The sequence below is a fragment of the Hibiscus syriacus genome, unplaced genomic scaffold, assembly GCF_006381635.1.
Source record: "Hibiscus syriacus cultivar Baekdansim isolate YM2019G1 unplaced genomic scaffold, ASM638163v2 tig00113123_pilon, whole genome shotgun sequence".
Classification (NCBI taxonomy): Eukaryota; Viridiplantae; Streptophyta; class Magnoliopsida; order Malvales; family Malvaceae; genus Hibiscus; species Hibiscus syriacus.
Window position 1 is genome coordinate 607,734 of NW_024063443.1, and position 20,221 is coordinate 627,954.

Consider the following 20,221-nt stretch of genomic DNA (forward strand, 5'->3'; position numbering starts at 1 on the left):
ATTTAAAATATTAAACAAATATGCACTCCTTTTATTATTCAAACTTAAACAAATATTATTTTAATTTGAAATAATTAAAAATATATAATTATTTTTAATATTCAAAGTTGATAAATACCTTTTTTAAATTAACAACATATTTAAAGAATAATTATGCTACTAATATTTAAATTAAACAATATTTTTTTAATTTGCAATATTTAAAAGGAGTCTGAATTTAATATAAATATTAAATCTATTAAAATAATTCAATTTTTTTTCAACATGTAGCAAAGCAATAAAGAAGTAGTTTAAAGGTCATGTTGATGAAGATAGGCTATGGAAGCTGCAAAAATATGTTAGAGTTACAGGTTCGGTATGCAACACCAAGAGCCTCGAGAGAACCGCTCAAGGTTGTTCCAGAGAAAAAGATTCAAGGTTATTAGCTGTGATAGATTCAGAAATATTTTTCAGGGTGGACATACATATGTTAATTACATAAAAATTTTGAATAGGATGAACAAAAATAAAATTTTAAGATGGATACAATCAATAAAATAGATGACTAACCGAAAATTTTTCAAATTTTAAGGTATGCACACCTACCTTGAACACAAGGTGTGAATCCGCCCCTCATCGTTAGGGTTTGGAATATTACATATATTGCTTATAAAAAATTAATGCCATTATTCAAAAATTTATTATGTCACTTGAAAAAATTTAAATTTTCAAAGACCATATATTAAACAATTGAAAATTCATAATAGAAGAAAGCAATGGAAGAAGAAATCATCAGTCTTAGAAAATAATGATATATACATGAGTTCATATTAATCTACCTCTAAGAAAGAATACAATTTGTTGTAAACAAATATTTACCGTCAAATATAACTTAGATAGAAGTGCTAAATGATTAGAAACAAGACTAGTGACAAAAGAATTGACACAATCTTATGGAATGTAATAGAATATCAAGAGACATTTGTACCAATAGTAAAATTAAATATTGTTGGTATAATGTTGTCATTAGTAATAAACGAAGATTGAACTCTCTTTTAGTTAGACTGTAGACACCGTTTTTCGCCCGGACGAGGAAAGACTGATATCGATTCGGGGTTTTCTTTTTGAAAAGATTTTTCGAAATGTGAGGAGTCGCCACCAATCATTTAAGGTGCGATTGGGACACGTGACAATTGGGTGACTTTAATAAAACATTTTATTTTTATCAAAATACTAAGTTTTAAGTTCTGCGAAAATCCAGAAATCAGTTCATGAGTCAGTTACGCGTGGGGAAGGATTAGCACCCCCACAATAGCCCAAAAATTGGTACCTAGTTGGTTACCCTATATTTAAAATCGGAAATTTTGAGTTCAATCCTCATTTACTTCGAAAATCATTACGGATGCAAAGAGTTGAAAAGAGAATTCGTTTATTAAAGTCGATTGCGTTCGCCCCCAACATAAACGCTGGAGATCAGCTATTGTGCTCGATAACCGAATATTTCCTCGTTTTTAAAAAATCATGATGCGGTTTTGAAAATAATGTCAACTTATTTCGGGAATCACCAGTAGTCATCCCCTAAGCATGATTGCGAGAGATATACTATTAATTCCCTAATAATTGAACATTGCCTTAGGGTTAAAAATAAAATGTGATCAAACAAATTTTATTTATCCTAATTAAACTAAAAGTAAATTAAGGTTTTTTCTAGCTTAAAGTGTCAAATTATAAAATTTAGAGGACCTAAAGGCACAAACCTAAATGTGTAGGCTCTAATATTAACCCTATTTGATTTTTAAACCGATTATTAAATCGAATAACCAAGGTAGTCCCTTGAGCATTTACGCAGGGCCGACTCGGATTATTCCCTAAATTAGGGGAACTACATTGAAATCTATCTAAAAGTGGAGGCTCTATTTAACCTATTTAATTATGTCAAAATTAAAACACTAATCGAAGTTCGGGGACTAAAAAGGTCAAGATCTAAAATATCGATTTCTAAAAGATTTAAAAGCACGAGGACCTAAATTGATAATTTGTAAAGTTGAGGACTAATTAAAAACATATATTATCTAAATTATTAAACTTAAAGTTTTTTAGAAAATATTAATTATTAATAAATTTTAAGAATCGAGCAATCGATTCGAGTAATCATGCATCTTATGCGAAAACTCGGCTCGAATTTCTCCCTAATTAAACTATAGTGTCATCCTAAATTCTAAGTTCGATTTGAGTGTTAATCTAATTTAAAACTAAATTTAAGAATTTAAACTATGAAATATTGAGAAATTTAATAAACATAAAAAAACAGTAGTAAAAACATAGAATAAAAATAAAATAAACAAAAAATAAGTACCTAATTACATAAATGTGAAATTACTAAACTAAAAGGGAACAAATTAAACATAAAATAGGACTAAATTAAAACAAATTGAAATTCGAAGGCTAAATCGAAATGAAATAAAATGAACAGATCAGGGACCAAAATATAAAACACGTGTAAACTACAGGGACCTAAAAGCAATTATTCATTTTATTAAACCTAAAGAATAAAATGTTAAATAAAAAGGACAAATTACATAATCAATCCACAACAATTTTAAAAAAATTAAAAGGTCATTACGCATGACCAAAGTGCAAAAACACAGTTAAATAACAGAGACTAAAATATAATTTTACAAAAAATACATATCATGTGTAAAAATGGATAAATAACAAAATTAGTCCATACAGTTAGGTGACTAACATGCAAAAACACGCGTAAGTTAGGGGGATTAAAACGAGAATAACCCAAAAATTAAAGGCATGCTTAAAAAGGTAAAATAGCAATTTTGGTTCTTGCAGGGACCAAAATGCAAAAATGCACTAAATTATCGAGGATTAAAACATGATTTCCCCCTTAATTTTCCTTATATATACCAACATATCTCTTTTTTTTCATTTTCACGCAAAATACAAAAAATGGGAGGGGGAGAAGCTTTCCCCTCTCCCCTCGGTCGGTCCACTGTCGGCTGCCTTCCCCACCTCCAGCCACCGCTCCAACGTCGCACACGGTTGGAAAACTCCAAAACGACCCAAAACACCCGAAAAACTCTAGATCTACTAGCCTAGGACCTTACTTAGGGCTAAAACCACTGAAAAATGCCTTAAAACTATCCAAAACCGCCCTAGACTCTTCGACTTCCCCGATTCCGACGACCTCCGACGACCCAGGTAAGTTTAGATATGTTATTTTTTTTAAATCTTTTTAGTGTTTTTCGATTGTGAAAATGTTGGTTGTTGTGTTATTTGACTAAACACCATTTTTATTGTTCGAAACGAAAACTTTTATGCATGTTATTACCCTTTTTTTTGGAACACCAAAACTAGAAGTTGGCTCAAAAACTAGAAAAATGACCTTCCTTTTTTTAACTCAGTCCCGAAACTAATAAAATGAAAAGGAAGAAAATCGAAGAAAAAGCTATTCGAACTTAACAAAAAAAATATAAGAAATAACCTTGAAATCCTTTGTTATTGCTTGAAAAGTAGTGTTAGATAGAGTTTTTTTTATAACCCTCTGAGAGAGTTTTAGTGTTTTTGCATTGGTTTTTTTATACCCGCTTACATAGCATTTAAAAATGATTGATATTTTGTTTTCTTCTCTGTTGTTTTTGCAAGGGTAGTGTGGAGTGTTGGGGCTGTCGGCGTGCTGGATTGATCTCTGCTGGGAGTGGGGTAGAAGAGGGCAGCTACTGAGTGGGGTGATTGGGTGGCTACCTAGGGTCTAGGTTTAGACTCGGGTCGGGTCTCATCTGGGTTTTGGGTCGGGTATGGTCCAGTTTGGGGTTGATTTGGGGTTTTGATTTTGATTTGTAAATGTCCCTATTTTTTCCTTTTTTTATGGGCTTGTAAGGTTTGAATAATAATAATATTTATAATATAATAATAATAATAATATAGGTGGGTGGAAAAATGGTGATTACATAGACATTAATGATATATTTTTGGGTAAACTACAAATTTAATACCTAAGCTATCATTTTTGGTCTGTTTTAGTACCTAAACTTTCAATTTTAACATTTAGTTTTTGTTTCATTTTAGTACATCGCCGTTAAAAACTTAACGTGTATAATACCTAAACTATCAATTTTGGTATGTTTTAATACTAAACTTCTAGTTTTTATTCAAAAATTAACATTAAATTTTAAACATATGCATTAAAATGAAAAAAATAAACTTTAGGTATGATTTAGAAAAAAATTAAAATTTAGATACTAAAACATACCCAAACCGATAGTTTAGGTACTAAAGATGTAGTTTACCCTATCTTTTTAAATGAAAATCTTAAAGATGTCTATATGGAAATTTTCTCAGCTTTAAATTTTTTTCCGAAACCAACAAGATATGTGAATGGAAGAAATCTTTATATGACTTGAAATAATCACTAAGAGTTCAATGGAAATTTATATAAAACTATCTAAACTAATTCAACCCAAATAAAAAAAATCACAATATAAAAACATATCTAATTATCTAAATCTCATATAATTTGATCCAAAAATCCAATGGTTAAATTCAAATATATGAATTATGTCTTTGTAACATGTTCTCTGTCTTTATGGCACGTTTATCTCTGTCTTTGTGGCACGTTTTTCTCCGCCTTTTGGTAGCTTATGGTTTTTTACCATTGTTTTCGTTTATCTTTTTTCCGAGGGTTGGATTTGACATCGTAACGATTAATCAAGATAACACTTATTTGTTATCATGATGATCTTTCCTACTTTGGATCCTCGGATTGATTTGGATATGTGTTTTGCATTCGTGGATAGTTTTTTTATGTCTCTCGACTCTGATTTGTGATTTTTCGGTAGCCTTCAGTAGCTTCATTCCCTTTTGTAGTTCGTTTGTCGATGCAGTCACATTTGTTCGTATCTTTATTTTGTTTGAGCTTTTTAGTTATGTTTTTTTAACATTTTCCTTATTTGGTCATTGTGTGATTTAAGTGGCTAGTTTTTGTGTCAACTGTTATACGAAAATATCCTAATTATAATTATGTTTACGTTTACGTTATACTTGTAAATCTTTATTGTAATTCTGGATATTTTCTATTTTTAATAAAACCAGTGGTTTTCTATAAAAAAAATCAAATGATATAAATTGAAATGACCCAAATTTTAAATTAATCCTAATTCGAAATGACTCTAAAAATTTAAAACCCAAATCAATATGATCTTAGTTGACTCTACCCAAATCAAATTTATTTGCTCAAGCTCAAGCTCAACTGAAACTTCATTCTTTAAACCGAAAGCGGAATAAGATTTTTATTGCAAGGAACATTAGGAAAAGGATAATGCAATGGAAGGCAGCCCCACCAGCACCAGATCCACACTTGCTCCTCTTTAGTTGTGGGAGTGGGGGACTGGTTCCACATTTGACGCTCCACATTGAAACCCTGCCGAACCCGGTTTTCATGTTTTGTTGCTTGCATATAATTTCCCCGCTTTTCAATTGTTAGATGCTACATAAAAAGGTGAAACCAAAAGTTCCTTTTAACCTCTCCATTTAGCATGATAATGGAGTACCCTCCCCAACTTATGCCCAATCCCAAAGATATTATTATGTAGATTTTAAGAGAGAGGAAAGAGAAGTTCAATAATTTACTAATAAGTTATACAAACGATTGGTTATTTGGTTTGTTGAAGATAGTTTTAGCTTTCACTTTCTATTCACTTGATCTAGATACATCTTATAAATGTTAATATGAATTTGAAAATTAAATATGATTTGATCATAACAATTTATTTTTTTATTCAATTTAAAATTAATTTGAATATGAAGTGGGTTCATACTTTAAAATACTCTGATTTTATTAATTGAAACAAGTTTGACTCGTCAACCGTTAACGATTCATCCATTCTTGTTTAAATGGAGAGTTGGGACCAATGAAAGAATGATCATTGGTCGATGCTTATAGGGTAGAGAGTGTGGATTATCATGAAGAGGGAAAAAGAGGATCGGTTGGTTATGGGCTGCCCATCACCTTCTCTAGTCTTGATTGAGTGGTTTTTAGTGTATGCGTTAGTTATAGGGTCGTGATGGCTATTTGTAAGGTGATCAGTTAGATAAATCTAGTGGCCAGACATTGGATTTTATTCTAACACATCATGTAAGCTTATTAGAGGGTTTGTTTGTCAGAATTATTTTCTACACATTGTAGTTAACCAAAAGCTTATGTTTTAGGATATGCAATTTAATCGAAAACTATAGTGATCAAAGAAATCTACGGATCTCTAAATATAGATCATCTCTAAAAATATAATATATCTTACGATATTTCAAAATCTAAAATAGTTTATAATAATTCGAAATTCAAATTTATTTAGACTTATAATGATCAAATCTAAATAATTAAAAATAAAACAATACGCAAGGAAAAAGAAATAACATTTATTAGATTGGTGAAATAAATATTTTCGTAAGAGCCACGGAGGCTTCTTATTCAAAATTGAAAGTTGCAATGAAAGGAAAAGAAAAAGAAGAAAACGAATGAAGGCAATGTGGAACACAACATTTTGCCATAAATGGCAGTGAACATGTGGGTTTGGATCCAAAGCAGGCAGTGGTCCATTTTATACAATAAACAAGTATGAGTTTATATTAAATATTATATTTTATAAATGATATGGAATGAATCATCAATATCACGTTCGAGGTTTTATTTACTTTTGTACCCGCAAAATTCAGCTGTTTTCTCAACTAAAAAGTAATTTCATGTGATGAAAGAGATTATATCAATAACCACTATTGGTAAAGTGATATTAAATAAGTATTTAGTCTTTAAAAGTATAATTTTTAATTATTTATATTAAAATTATATATAAATATAAATATAAAAATATTATTATTATTTTAAATAAAATAATATTATATTTTTAACCTAATCAGTATCTAATTAATTTGTAATTCTAAATTGAAATAATAACAAAAAATACTCCTAACATTTGATTAAATGGTCACTTTAATCCATTTTTAGCATTTTGGCACCTAACATTTTATTTTAGAGAAAAATGTATTTTTATGGATGAAAATCGTTAGTCAATAAACGATTAATATTCTAAAACATACATCTTTCAATCTTAAAATAAAAATTTAAGGATGAAAATACTTTCAAAAAAATCAAAAATTACATATTTTTCTTATCTTAAAATAAAATATTATAACTCAAAAATTAAACTTAAATTAATTATTTAATCAAATATTAATAGCATTTTTGACATTATGGGTATGTCTGGCAAACAACTGATAGCTGATAGATGATTCCAGTAGCTGATTTGACCAACTGATTTGATTAGTTGATTTGAGAAGCTGATTTAATTAATTATTTATATAGAAGTGTTTGGTAAAATTTAGGTGATAGGTGATATGGGTAAAATGACAAATAAGAATGTGATACATTTAGTTGTTAAGTACATATATGTTTTATAATATTTTAGTCTTTATTGAGGTGAAATTATTTGGATAAAATGTTTTTGACAATGAATTAAAAATTCTTTAAGAAAATTAGTGAATATTTTTGAAATTTTTGAATATATTTTTAAAATTTAATATTTACAAATATTAATCTTGTGAGATTGATACATACTATTAACTTTTAAAGCGTCATTATTATCGCAACACGTTTTTTTTCAAATTCCAAACACGAATATTAATATATCGAAACACTGAACCGTCCATAGTATATCCCGTAATCGTAACTCATAACCTAAAACCCTAAATCACAACTCAGTCCTATCTCCATCTCTCACTCTCTAAGACGACATCCGTCCCCATCTCTGACGAAATCAGTCCCCATCTCCGGCGAAATCCGTCTATCTCCATCTCTCAGAGCCACCCTCACAATCATTCACGGTCAGAAATGGAAAATCAACCAAATCAACCACCGAGGGTTAGTTTTTTTAATTATTTTTATTTTGAAATTTTTGCATTATTATTAGGTTTTTCATATTGAAATTGATGATAAGTTTACTGGTAATTTCAATAATAGATTAATCATTTCATTTAGATTGCTTATTAAATTCATTCGATTGCTGCCAATACTGCTAAACTGTTTAGTCTTTAAACCCTGTGAATTTAGTATTTGTCTTTGTTTTGTCTTTTGGTTGAAGTAATGCAATCCATTCAAGTTTCAATTTTAGTATTTGAAACCGAGAATCGTAACGATAGAATCGCAATGCGATTTTAGTTTCGCGTTGCGATTTTCATTTCGCGTTGCGATAGTCATTTTCGTGTTGCGATTTTCATTTTCGTGTTGCGATTTTAAGTTTCAGAAACTATTCTTCTTCTGCAAATTGAAACTTGAATGAATTGCATTACTTCAACAAAAAAACAAAGACAAATACTAAATTCACAGTGTTGCAAATTTAAGTTTGAAGAATAAACTACTACTCTTTATGTTTATTGTTCTTGGTATATCTTCACAGTGTAGTTTTTGGTATATCTAACTTGGTATGTTTATTGTTTTTTTAGAACTTTTATTTGGCTCAATTGACCTTAAGAAATAAATTAAGCCTGGCCAAAACAATTGCGTCGAAGCTTTCACCTGCACAAAGAAAAATATTTGAGGATACTTGCTTCGGGCCATGGCTGAAAGTACAACATGCTATGTTAACCCATCTGTTTCTTCAAACCATGACTAGCGATCTACCAGAGACTATACAACGTCGTGATGAAGAGATATGGTTTGACTTTCCACCGGTGTATACGTGTTTTGGGCGGGAGGAGTTTTGCTTAATCATGGTCTACGCTTTGGACACGATGATGTAGGTCGGTACACTAGACATATTACTCGCCTATCATGGTTATCCAGGGTTTTTCCTGAGCTGTCAATGGAGAAGCCGAATTTATACGTGGAAGACTTGACGAGATTATTGAATAAGAAAGATGGTTTTACTCGGATGGATGATGTCGATGTTGTCCGAGTATGCCTTCTAATACTTTTGCATGCCGGCTTTTTAGGCAGAGAGGCCAGACAACCTATTCCTAATGATCTAATTAAATTGGTAGAGGACCTAAATACATGGAACCTGTTTCCGTGTGGTTCGTATCTATGGAAAGCTACATGGAATAAGTTGTCGTCTGTCTTTGATGATCAAAAACGTTTGCGTGGCGATGGTTCCAAATACACTTTGTCAGGCTTTATTTGGGCCTTTAAGGTAAGAATTTTTATATAATATTTCCAAAATTATAATTAATTATTATTTAACAATTACTAATGTTTGTTATTATATTGTTTGTAGATTTGGATATTTGAGGCCTTTCTTTCCATGCAGACATATGCATTAAAAACTTCTAATGATATTCCTAGGGCTATTTCCTGGAAGAGGAAACGGACCTTGCAGCAATGGGAAGATTTACTACCGTATACGACAATAAATAATGTAAGTTAACACAAATACTACCATATGTTTATAAACAAGTTATTACTAGTACACGTTTAACTTTGTTTGAGCTTTTATATTGTTAGGAGTCCAACACTCTATTACAGAGGCTGACACCCACAGAAACTGAGCTTGCCACTGATTGGTGGCAAGCTAGTAAGCGTTTTTTTGATGGCACGGATGATGAGCAGCCTCCACTTCAAGAGCCATCACCTCACCCAGAGCCATCACCTGATCGACCCGACTATACACCTCCACAACGAGAGACATCACCTATTCTGTCATATCATCGAGCTCTTCTCCACCATCACCTCATGATAGGCGACCGGCAAAGATGCCACGACGTTTATCTCCCTGTTCTCCACCTCCACGGGATGAGTTAGGGGAGTTACGTGATGAGGTCAATGCCTTGCGTGAGGAGGTCGATACTTTACGTGATGGCAATGGTGCATGGCGTGTTGAGGTGTCTACTTTACGTGGTGAGGTAGCCGCTCTACGTGAGATGGTAGCATCGTTGCAGAATGAGGTTCATACTCTGCGCAACGAGGTAAGTTTAATATTTTTCATATTTAACTTGATGATAAATTTACTCGTAATTTCACTTAGATGAACCATTTCACTTAGATTAACCATTTCACTTAGATTGCTTAGTAAATTCATTCGGTTGCTGCCAATACTGCTAAACTGTTTATTCTTTAACCCTGTGAAGTTAGTATTTGTTTTTGGTTGTCTTTTGGTTGTCTTTTGGTTGAAGTAATGCAATCCATTCAAGTTTCAATTTGCAGAAGAAGAATAGTTTACTTTCGCAATGCGAAAATGACTATCGCAACGCGAATTTGACTATTGCAACGAAAGAATCGCAATGCGAAATGAAAATCACATTGCGATTCTCTCGTTGCGATAGTCAAATTCGCGTTGCGATAGTCATTTTCGCGTTGCGAGAGTCATTTTCGCGTTGCGATAGTCATTTTCGCGTTGCGATAGTCATTCGTGTTGCGATTTTAAGTTTCAGATTCTATTCTTCTTCTGCAAATTGAAACTTGAATGAATTGCATTACTTCAACCAAAAGACAAAGACAAATACTAACTTCACAGTGTTGAAAATTTAAGTTTCAAGAATAAACTACTACTCTTTATGTTGTCATTGAACCTGCACTAAACCTATATGTTGTCCTTTTAAATGTTTATATAAGTTATTACTTCTGGAATGTTATCTGATGCATTTTGTGAACAATGATAGAATAATGACTTGGGTAAATACCGTGCAAGTTTGAAATATATTTGTCTTTGTTTTCACTATTTAATATCATGTATGTTTATTTACTGATTTATGTATTAATTTATTTTTAGCGGCCCGCTAAGGTGGATGCTCTATGTCGGGTTTTTCTTGCAAGACGGAGTTCACGCATCAGACGACCACGTGCCATTAAGTCTCCGTTCACCCCAATAGTGCGAAGAGTCCGTAAGAAAAAGTCCGACTCACCTGTCATCGTTCAAGAGGCCCCTATCATCCCTCAAGAGTCCCCTCCCACCGTTCAAGAGGCCACTGTCGTCATTAAAGAGGTCCCTCCCAACATTCTAGAGCCCGATTCACACGACGTAATATATCGAATTATTGAGAAACCCCCTCACGTGCCGGACATGATGGATGACTGTTGGCTTTCGTATAAGTTACCGGCCAGTACCATTCCTGCAGATGAAGTGGAGAGGAAACAACTACCGGAAACAATTCTGGATAATACCCTTTGGGCTAAGACCGTAGTTGATTTTTATCTACATGAGCGGAGCCAAGGGTGTTACGCTGACATATACAAACTCAACGATGATATGCATTTGTTGATTGAACGGTCTTGGTGGGGTGTGTTATTAGGGGTTGAAGACAATGGCTATTTTGATGGGGGGGTAAGTCTTATATTTCTTCTTATATTTCATTTTGATTAATTTTTTTTTTAAATTTATGTAATTCACTAATATATATCTTTTTTTCTAAAACAGCATATTGATGCATGGGTGTCACGTCTTCTAATAGTAAGGAAATTGAAGAAAAATAAAAATAAAAAAAATACGCGATATACAATTATGTCGACGTCTTTTCACGTAGTTCACTTGAAGAATCAACGACAGGAATCATATGTGTTGGCTAATGGACAAGCTAAACTTTATCCTGCATGGTGGGAGGTCGATAAGATTAGTATTTATTTTTTTTAAATATTTTAAAGGTGTTCATAAATAAGTGCGCAATTTGAATTATTACTTATGATTACAGGTGTTTATCCGTGTTTTGGAACGTACTCATTGGCTTCTCGTCGAGCTTCAGCTCCCATCCCTGAAGACAATAGTATATGACAGCATGATAAATTATATCATTGTCTGATTTGAGAGATATTATTAAGAGATGGAGCTCTCATTTGGCTAAATTCTTGGATGCGATTAATTATTGGACTTTTTCTGGAAATAAGAAGCCAAAGAAGTTCAATGTTACAGTTATCAGAGACGATACGCGCCACAACAAATGCCGGAAGCCAGAGGGGATTATGGTCCTCTCGTATGCATGTGCTTGGAGCGTTTGACGACAGGAAGTACACAGTTTCTACCTCCCACCGATAGAGATAGAGATGCAGTAGGCTTGTGGTTTCGGTATTTTATGGCTAGAGCGATATATTCGAGACGCTGCCTACCTGCATCCGCGTTATGAAAGTGTCCATAAACAATTTGTAAGTCAAATGCAAGTGTTGTTAAGTTCCTAGAATTCAATAATAATTTGCTGTTTGTTGGTTTTAGATGTGTAGAAAGTGTTATTTGAGCAAATGTTTGGTTTTTGCAGGTTAATCCTGAAGTGAGCTGCGTGAAATTGATGTATGGGTGCATAAACAACTGTCTGGGGTACACTTTTTTTATTGTTTAATTGATTCTTAAAAGTCTGATTTGTTTAATTGATAAGGAAAATAAGAATTATATAATTTTTTGCTTGTTTAATTGATTTATAAAAATTATTTGTAAAAGTTGATTTGTTTAATATTGATGTGTAAATAATTCTTATTTGTGCTTGTTTAATTGATTGAAATGTAAAAGTTGATTTGTTGATTTCAATCTGCATCATATTGAAGGCAAAAGACCTATTGGAGGTACACTTTCGCAACGCTAAACTCAAAATCGCAATGCGAAAGACAAAATCGCAACGCGAAAGTCAATTCGCATTGCGATAGTCTAATACGCTTTGCGATTTTCTCGTTGCGATAGTCAAATACCTGTTGCGATAATCAAATTCTCGTTGCGATACTCAAATTCGCGTTGCGATAGTCAAATTCACGTTGCGATAGTCAAATAGCCGTTGCGATAATCAATTTCGCGTTGCGATAGTCAAATTCGCGTTGAGATAGATAAATTCGCGTTGCGATAGATAAATTCGCGTTGCGATTTTTGCGTTGCGATAGTCATATTCGTGTTGCGATAGTCAAATTCGCGTTGCGATTTTTGAGTTGCGATAATCAAATTCGCGTTGCGATAGTCAAATTTGCGTTGCGATATTCAAATGAATGTGTAATAAGTGATAACAACTGAACATATCATAGCAATGTTCAAACTCAAGTTACTAATACATGCCTAACTGAAAAATGTTAAAAGTTTACACATAAAATACACATAATAGTCAAATTCGCGTTGCGATATTCAAATGAATGTGTAATAAGTGATAACAACTGAACAGATCATAGCAATATTCAAACTCAAGTTACTAATACATGCCTAAATGAAAATGTTAAAAGTTTACACATAATACAACGTTTGCATTTAAAAATCACCTAAGTTAATAGTCCCAAAAGGTGAAGCCGGTTGTGATTGGGATTTTGATTTTGATTGCGATTTTGATTGCCTTTTTCTTGACACCATATGAGCTTTGGATTTTGATGAGGATCCATATTTTGGTAGAGGAAAAGATGATTGTGATGGCACTGGTGATCCAGTATGACCACTTTCCTTGCACCGACTACATGTCGATCTCTTCTTCTCTTCACCCTTAGACGGTATACGATCGTTACTTTTTGGTCGGCCAGGTAGCCTTCTGTCCATGGCTGATGGCAAAACTGTTTGTAAGTCATCTGGTATGCCTACTCAGAAGGATGTGGAATAGGATAGATAATCTCGGCATAAGTCTGTCGATATACTTCTGTAGTGTAGCAATCCATAGCGTATGCGCTTGAATCATCTTGGTTTAGATGAAGAGCAACTTTTATAACATGCCCACACGGATAACCAGATGTTTTCCATTACATACAACTACACGTCTTTTCAATTAGATCGACAAGCCCATTTAAGTTATTATCCAGTACTTCAAACAAAGTGTTTGAACATGGTTCAACTCTCCATGACGTTGACTTCACAACACGTTTCGTTATCTTTTTTACAGTCCATGGTGTAACACGATGTTCCAATGTTCCTGTAAATTTAAATAAATAATACTTAGTAAAATATATGATAAGTTACGAATTTAAAGAAATAATACCTGCATGGTTTCTTTTCTTGTAGTACCACTGTTGAATAGAGGCTCGAAAAAACTCCATTAACATAGTAATGGGTAATTTTCGGGAATGACGACTTAGAACGTTGATTGATTCTGCACTATTAGATGTCATAAAACCATATCTTGCTCCAAGTTGATGTACTCTTGACCATCTTTCAAACCTGAAATCTTCTTGTGTTTGAGCACACTGAGGCAAAACACGTCTTAAACAATTTATATGCTTATTAAAATCCACTTCCCGATAAGCTTTTACAGCCTTCCAATATGTCCATTTGTGATTTTTTATACCAGCAGACCTTGATTTTAGATTTCTATATAAATGAACACCACAAAGTCCATGAAAAACATATGGGAAACACCTTCTAACAGCGTTGTCAATTGAGTTTGCCCTATCGGATATGATTGTCAGATTGCTAATAGGACCTATGCAATCCCTAAGATGCCCCATAAACCATGTCCATGAATCAGAGGTTTCAGATTTGCCAACCCCGTAAGCTATTGGCAGTATCCCATTGTTAGCATCCATGGCTACTACTAATAAGTTTACTCCAAGGTATCGACCTTTTAAATGTGCTCCGTCAACTATAATAACTGGGCGCATGCAAGTAATAAATGAACGAATCTACAAAATCATATACACAAGAAATATAATCATTTAAATGTGAAATGCATGTAACTAACAAAAATGAGTCAACAAAATTATATTGATTTACTAACCGCAGCAGCAATGGCGATAAACAACAACTCAAAGCGTCCATCTCTATCTGTTTTGATATGAGTTACCAACCCAGGATTTTTCAGCTTTAAATTGTGACAATAAGCCGGCAGTTGGGAAAACGATGCTTCTGGCGACCCCCTCAACAATTCCAAGGCATAACATTTGGCTCTCCAAGCTTGAGAATGAGATACTAATCTTGAACCGAGCATTCATGTCAGTCATAATTTCATGTCCCCGATATACCATGCCATTCAAAAACATTAACTCAGCTAGAAAACCACCCAACACCTTTTTGTTTGCCTGTCTATGGTGAGTAAAAACTTGGGTTCTTGAACATGTATGTTTATCAATAAAAGTCCTAACTTGAAACATTTCGCAATCTTTTATCCTCTTTGCAATCATACGCCACGTACAGTTTTTGTCAATCATACACCTTGTTTCAAAACGATCTTTGCTTGATTTGTTAACTTTTAGTTGATAGCCATCTTCCACACATTTCGTATACAAAGCTATTTTCAAGTCTTCCTTTGTATCAAAACAATCATATTTCTTGATACGAATAATTTTTGTGTAACAATCAACTGCTATTTTTACCAACTCTTCTTCCGGTATCTGAAGTAATTATGGCATATTCCAGTTATACTCCCGTGGCATTTTCTTCGGGGACTTTTCTTCGGGGATTTCTTCTTCTTCTTTTTCTTCTTCAGGGTTATATGAATTACAGAATGGATGTTCAACATGTTCATTAACAATCGTAACTTCCTCCTCATTATCATCAACAACATCTTCCTCGGCAGCGGTTGTTTCATCATCAAAATTCGGGTATTGATCAATATCAAAATCATTACACGCAGTGTCTGTTTCTTCTTCTGAAACATCATCAAAATCCGAGTATTAACCAAGATCAAAGTCCGGGTATTGACCAAGATCAAATTTCAAATACCGACTAGTACTCACAATTTTTTCTGTTGGCTCATCATCGTCTAACTGGTTAATACGAAAATCGGAATTTGGAGATTGTGTTTGGTATTGGAAATGTGGTGAAACAAAATTTGCTTGGTGATGAAATTGTGGTGGAAACATTAAATTTTGAGCACCATAAACTGGGGTTGAAAAACTTAGTTGATTACTATCCGCTACTGACCCAACTTCACTACTTCTAGGTTCAACAACATACAATGTAACATCATCTTGCGAAACACTAATGTAAGCAATGAATTGTTTAACATCTTCATTGTCGGTTAACAAATAAACTTTACATTTTCTCTGATAAGATAGCCTAAATCCACTTAAAGGCTCTAAATTCAATTTATTTGCAACACATAACATTAGAGTTTCATAAGTTAACTTTTTTAATGACAGTTTTAGTTGAAGATTCATGGGTAAAGGCATATATTGTAAAACACCATGAACATTCTCCCATGACCCTCCAAAACACAAATCTATCCAAACATGATCAACATTAGATGATTTCATTGTTGTAAATTAATTTACTAAACAAACGAGCTGCGAAACTAAAACCTGTTGCGGATGGGGAAGGATGTCGTTGGATATAGGAACGGATGTCGCCGGAGAGAGTGATAGATGGAGATGGAATGAGTTGCGATTTAGGGATTTAGGTTATGAGTTGCTTCTGCTGCGTAGTTATATACCCAAAACATTTGTGTTGCGAAACTAAAACCTGTTGCGAATTTGAAATTCAGTGTTGCGACAGTCAGAATCGCGTTGCGACAGTCAGAATCGCATTGCGACAGTCATAATCGCATTGCGATAGTCATAATCGCATTGCGATTTACATATTCGCATTGCGATAGTCGGAAAATCACAACGCGAATTTGGAAAATCGCAATGCGATAGTCAGAATCGCGTTGCGAATCTGGAAACTGATTTGCGATACCGGAGATCGCGTTGCGAATTATCGATCGCATTGCGATTTAGTTAGTCATTTTGGCAAATCTAAAAAAAATTGATTAAAATCGTATATTATAAGGTATTTTTGATCACTGAGGTTATTTTATTCAAAATATAATGTGGTATCGCCCCTTTTTTATTTTTTTAAAAAAATTACGTTTTTACTTAACATTATTAAACTGTCCTACACAAGAATTACCCCCCCTCCCACCATAATTAACTTATCAACCTCAAAACTTTCTCGAGTTACAAGATTAATTCCTCAGAGAGAAAAAAAAATATCTCAATCATCAACCGTCAGAATTGTGTTAAAAGATGCACACATCAGTAAACTGATACCATCGACGTACAGAATCTAGTTAAGACAAAGATCCCAAAGTACAAAACTGAAGTCGTAAACACCAAAGCTCCCAGCAACTCTGTTTCTCTGTCGTAATAATATTTTATTCGTCTAATAATGTAAACAAAAGAAGTCTCTTTGTCTTTTCAGTTCTCTATGCACTCACTGCACGTTTTCCTTCTTCTTTGTCCTCTGCCTCAACACCTATACCACCAGAACCATCTTGTCTTAAAACGCCCATATTCTTCTGTTTTATTTTACCTTTGCGCCACTTCTTGTTTTTGGGTGTTTCGATTTTCTCCATTTTTGCATTTCTTTTTCTTTTTCATTAATGGAGGTAAAGGGTCACCTAATCCAATACCATCTTATTTAAATTCTCACATTTCATCCCCAACCTCGTTCAAAAGCTTCAACTTTGAGCCCAAAGTTTTTCAGCTTCCCAATGTCTTCGTCGGAGATGTCCCACATCGATTTAGAGCAAGGAATAACTCACCGCCGGAACGGGAGTGACGTCAGCTCCGACGATGCTAGCGTGTGTTTCTCGGACGCCGACGAGGGCTCTTGCTATTCTCAGTTTTATTCCACCGTAGGCGGTTCCTATTACGCTTCCGACGGGGAGATCGGCGATGCGTCGGATTCCAGGAGAGTGACGGACAGCTCGGCGGAGTTCGATGTTGTGAGGGGAGTCCATGGAATTAAAGTGCATCTGGCTGAAGTTGAGAAAGATTGTAGAATTTGTCATTTGGGTCTGGAAAGTAACAGCCATGAATCTGGTGTTCCTATAGAATTGGGTTGTTCTTGTAAGGATGATCTCGCTGCTGCTCATAAACACTGTGCCGAGGCTTGGTTTAAGATAAGAGGAAATAAGTAAGTTCAAAGAATTTACTCTTTACTGATTTGCTGATGTTTATCATTTGCATAGGCTTGGGATTTTCTCCTTTTTGGTGGTCTTTCTAGAATTTACTGTTTGATTAGTGAAATGTTAAAATGTTGATTATTTAAGGTTTGGATGTTGGGATCCTAGTCAAATTAGAAAAGATGCATGTGAAAAAAAGAAAAGAAAGTGGGGATGGAATATGGATAATACATTTTACAAAAGGAGGTTGATAGAAATTAAAGTACAGCAAAAGGTAAAATTATTGACAACTCCTCATGATATGTCTAACTAAGTCGACAATTCAAATGTTATTCTCTTTCAAAAAAAATCGGGTTCATATAGTCATGTTTGTAGGGTTTGAGTTATTAAAAGGTTAAAAGAATTTTAAATAGATATTATTTTCTAATCATCCGAAATTGTTAAAAAAAACTAAGCCGACAATTCTTTGATGTTATGTGCTTGTCTTTTCCAGGTTTAGGACTTGCTCTTTATCTTTAATTTAAGATCATTGCTTGCTGGTGTGATTGTTGAAAGTTGAAACTAATCATGAAGTTGTTATAATTATAGGTAGCATGAAGATAATGAAACGGGTGGTGTAATTATTGTGTGTATTTTATCATCAGATCTATAGTGCTGAGCGGTCCATTATTCATTAAACATAATTAGCCATCATTAGTCATTATCATCGTGTCCAATGGTGTTTACCTCTTCATCATACTGTGATGTATCATACTTGTTCTCAAACTCAATCTGCACTTTCTTTTTTCAGGACCTGTGAGATTTGTCATTCTATTGCACATAACGTAGTCGGAGTAACCGAGATCGAGTCGACGGATCAATCGAATGAGACCAACAGTTCCACGGCAATGCCTGCAGTCATGGTACCGACACCCCATATAAACTCTCGAAACTTCTGGCACGGCCACCGATTACTCAATTTTCTCCTTGCTTGCATGGTTTTCGCGTTCGTCATATCATGGCTGTTTCACTTCAATGAGCCGTCGACCTAAAACTCTTTAGAACAGTTCCTAACACAAAAATCCAAAGAACATCGAATCGGAATAACATTGAAGGAGCTTGGAGAAATATGTTACTGCAATGTCTAGTATTAGACTATATAATGTATTTTATACACCCCCCAGTTTTTCTCCATACATGTAGAAAGTTTGTGACAATCTAATACGTGCACATTCATCACAATGAACGAACCAAAGCAGTGTCTTGCTTTAGTAATTTAGAATAGGCAATCAGTATATCAGGTTTTAGAAGAGCTGTGGATGGAGTGTAACTGATTAGTTGTTAAATAAGCTGTTAAAACTGTTTGGGTTACGTTAAGAGTTTGTCGGGTTAACAACAGGACAGTTTGTGCAGTTAGGAAGTTTGTTATTGTAATGCTTTGTAATAGGGCTATAAAGATGCAAATGGGCTCAGGTCCAACATATAGAATGAATGAAAGGGGTTTCATTCGGCTCAACCATTTTGCTGGTTCAGCAACCCTTATTTTTTATTATCAAAGATGACTTTTTCGGTTATATTTTAACCAAACAATTCCTGCTGTTGTAGATGTTATATTTCTATATTCTGCTTCTGTAAAGGATTTTGTAATCGAGTTATGTTTGTTCGATTTTCAGGAAATCAACGGTTCTCTCAATTTTATTTAGAACTCCATAATGAATTTCCTCGACATAAAACATACTATCATGTCCGAATCACAATAAGCAATAAGTTGGAATTCACTAAAAATACTCAAAAATACATACCTTTACATTAATTCTTCTTTTTATGTATCTCAATAATGCTATATGGAAACAAATTGATATGATGCTACAGTTGTTCAGAATATCTTGTAGATTTTTATGCGGGATCTGGGACGCTAGATGATGCCCAACAAATAATAAACATGATAAGTTCTGTGATCCAATCACACATACTACTTTGGCCACAAGATATGGATGTGAAATCAGGTAATTGTTCAGGTTTCATGATGGATCATGCTAAATTAAGTCAAATCAAAGATTATGCCTGGTCAATCGATGGTTCGACTCAAATCAGGTTGAGTTCAGTCGATTCAAGTTCAAGTCATTTTCAAGTTAATTTGAAATCATATTCAATTTGGGTTCGAGTTGGATTAATTTCAATTCGCACTACACCAAAATGGGTTTATAGCAGATTTTTTGAAAGAATGCCGGTAAATTCATTGTTATCGCAATGTTTTTAGAATAAACGTCACAAAATCAGAAATTTTGACTCGTATTTTAGATGCATTTTTATACAAACTCCGTAATAGGAAAAATATATAATGACATTTTTGAAAAAAAAAAGCCGTAAGAGATTCATACTGTAATTGCATCTTTTTTTGAATAGACGCTTCAATTTATTAGTACAATTGTGGCGTTTGTATACAATCGCTGCTAAAGACTTGTACTTTAGTGTCATTTTATATAAACACCGCTAAAGGCTC

The 20,221-nt window shown here is 33.7% G+C and overlaps 1 protein-coding gene across 1 annotated transcript; it reads left to right on the forward strand.

Moving 5' to 3' along the window:
- Positions 1-17,132: 17,132 nt before the first annotated feature.
- LOC120185446 lies at positions 17,133-18,778 on the forward strand. Its single transcript, XM_039189658.1, has 2 exons — positions 17,133-17,750; positions 18,530-18,778. Exons 1-2 carry the CDS (start codon positions 17,326-17,328, stop codon positions 18,768-18,770), a joined length of 666 nt encoding a protein of 221 aa, XP_039045589.1. The 5' UTR covers positions 17,133-17,325; the 3' UTR covers positions 18,771-18,778.
- Positions 18,779-20,221: the final 1,443 nt, after the last annotated feature.

Coding starts and splice junctions, on each gene's coding strand:
- LOC120185446 (XM_039189658.1), top strand. CDS start 17,326: ATGTCTTCGTCGGAGATGTCCCACATCGATTTAGAGCAAGGAATAACT. Junction 17,751..18,529: donor TTTAAGATAAGAGGAAATAA/GTAAGTTCAAAG, acceptor TTCTTTTTTCAG/GACCTGTGAGATTTGTCATT.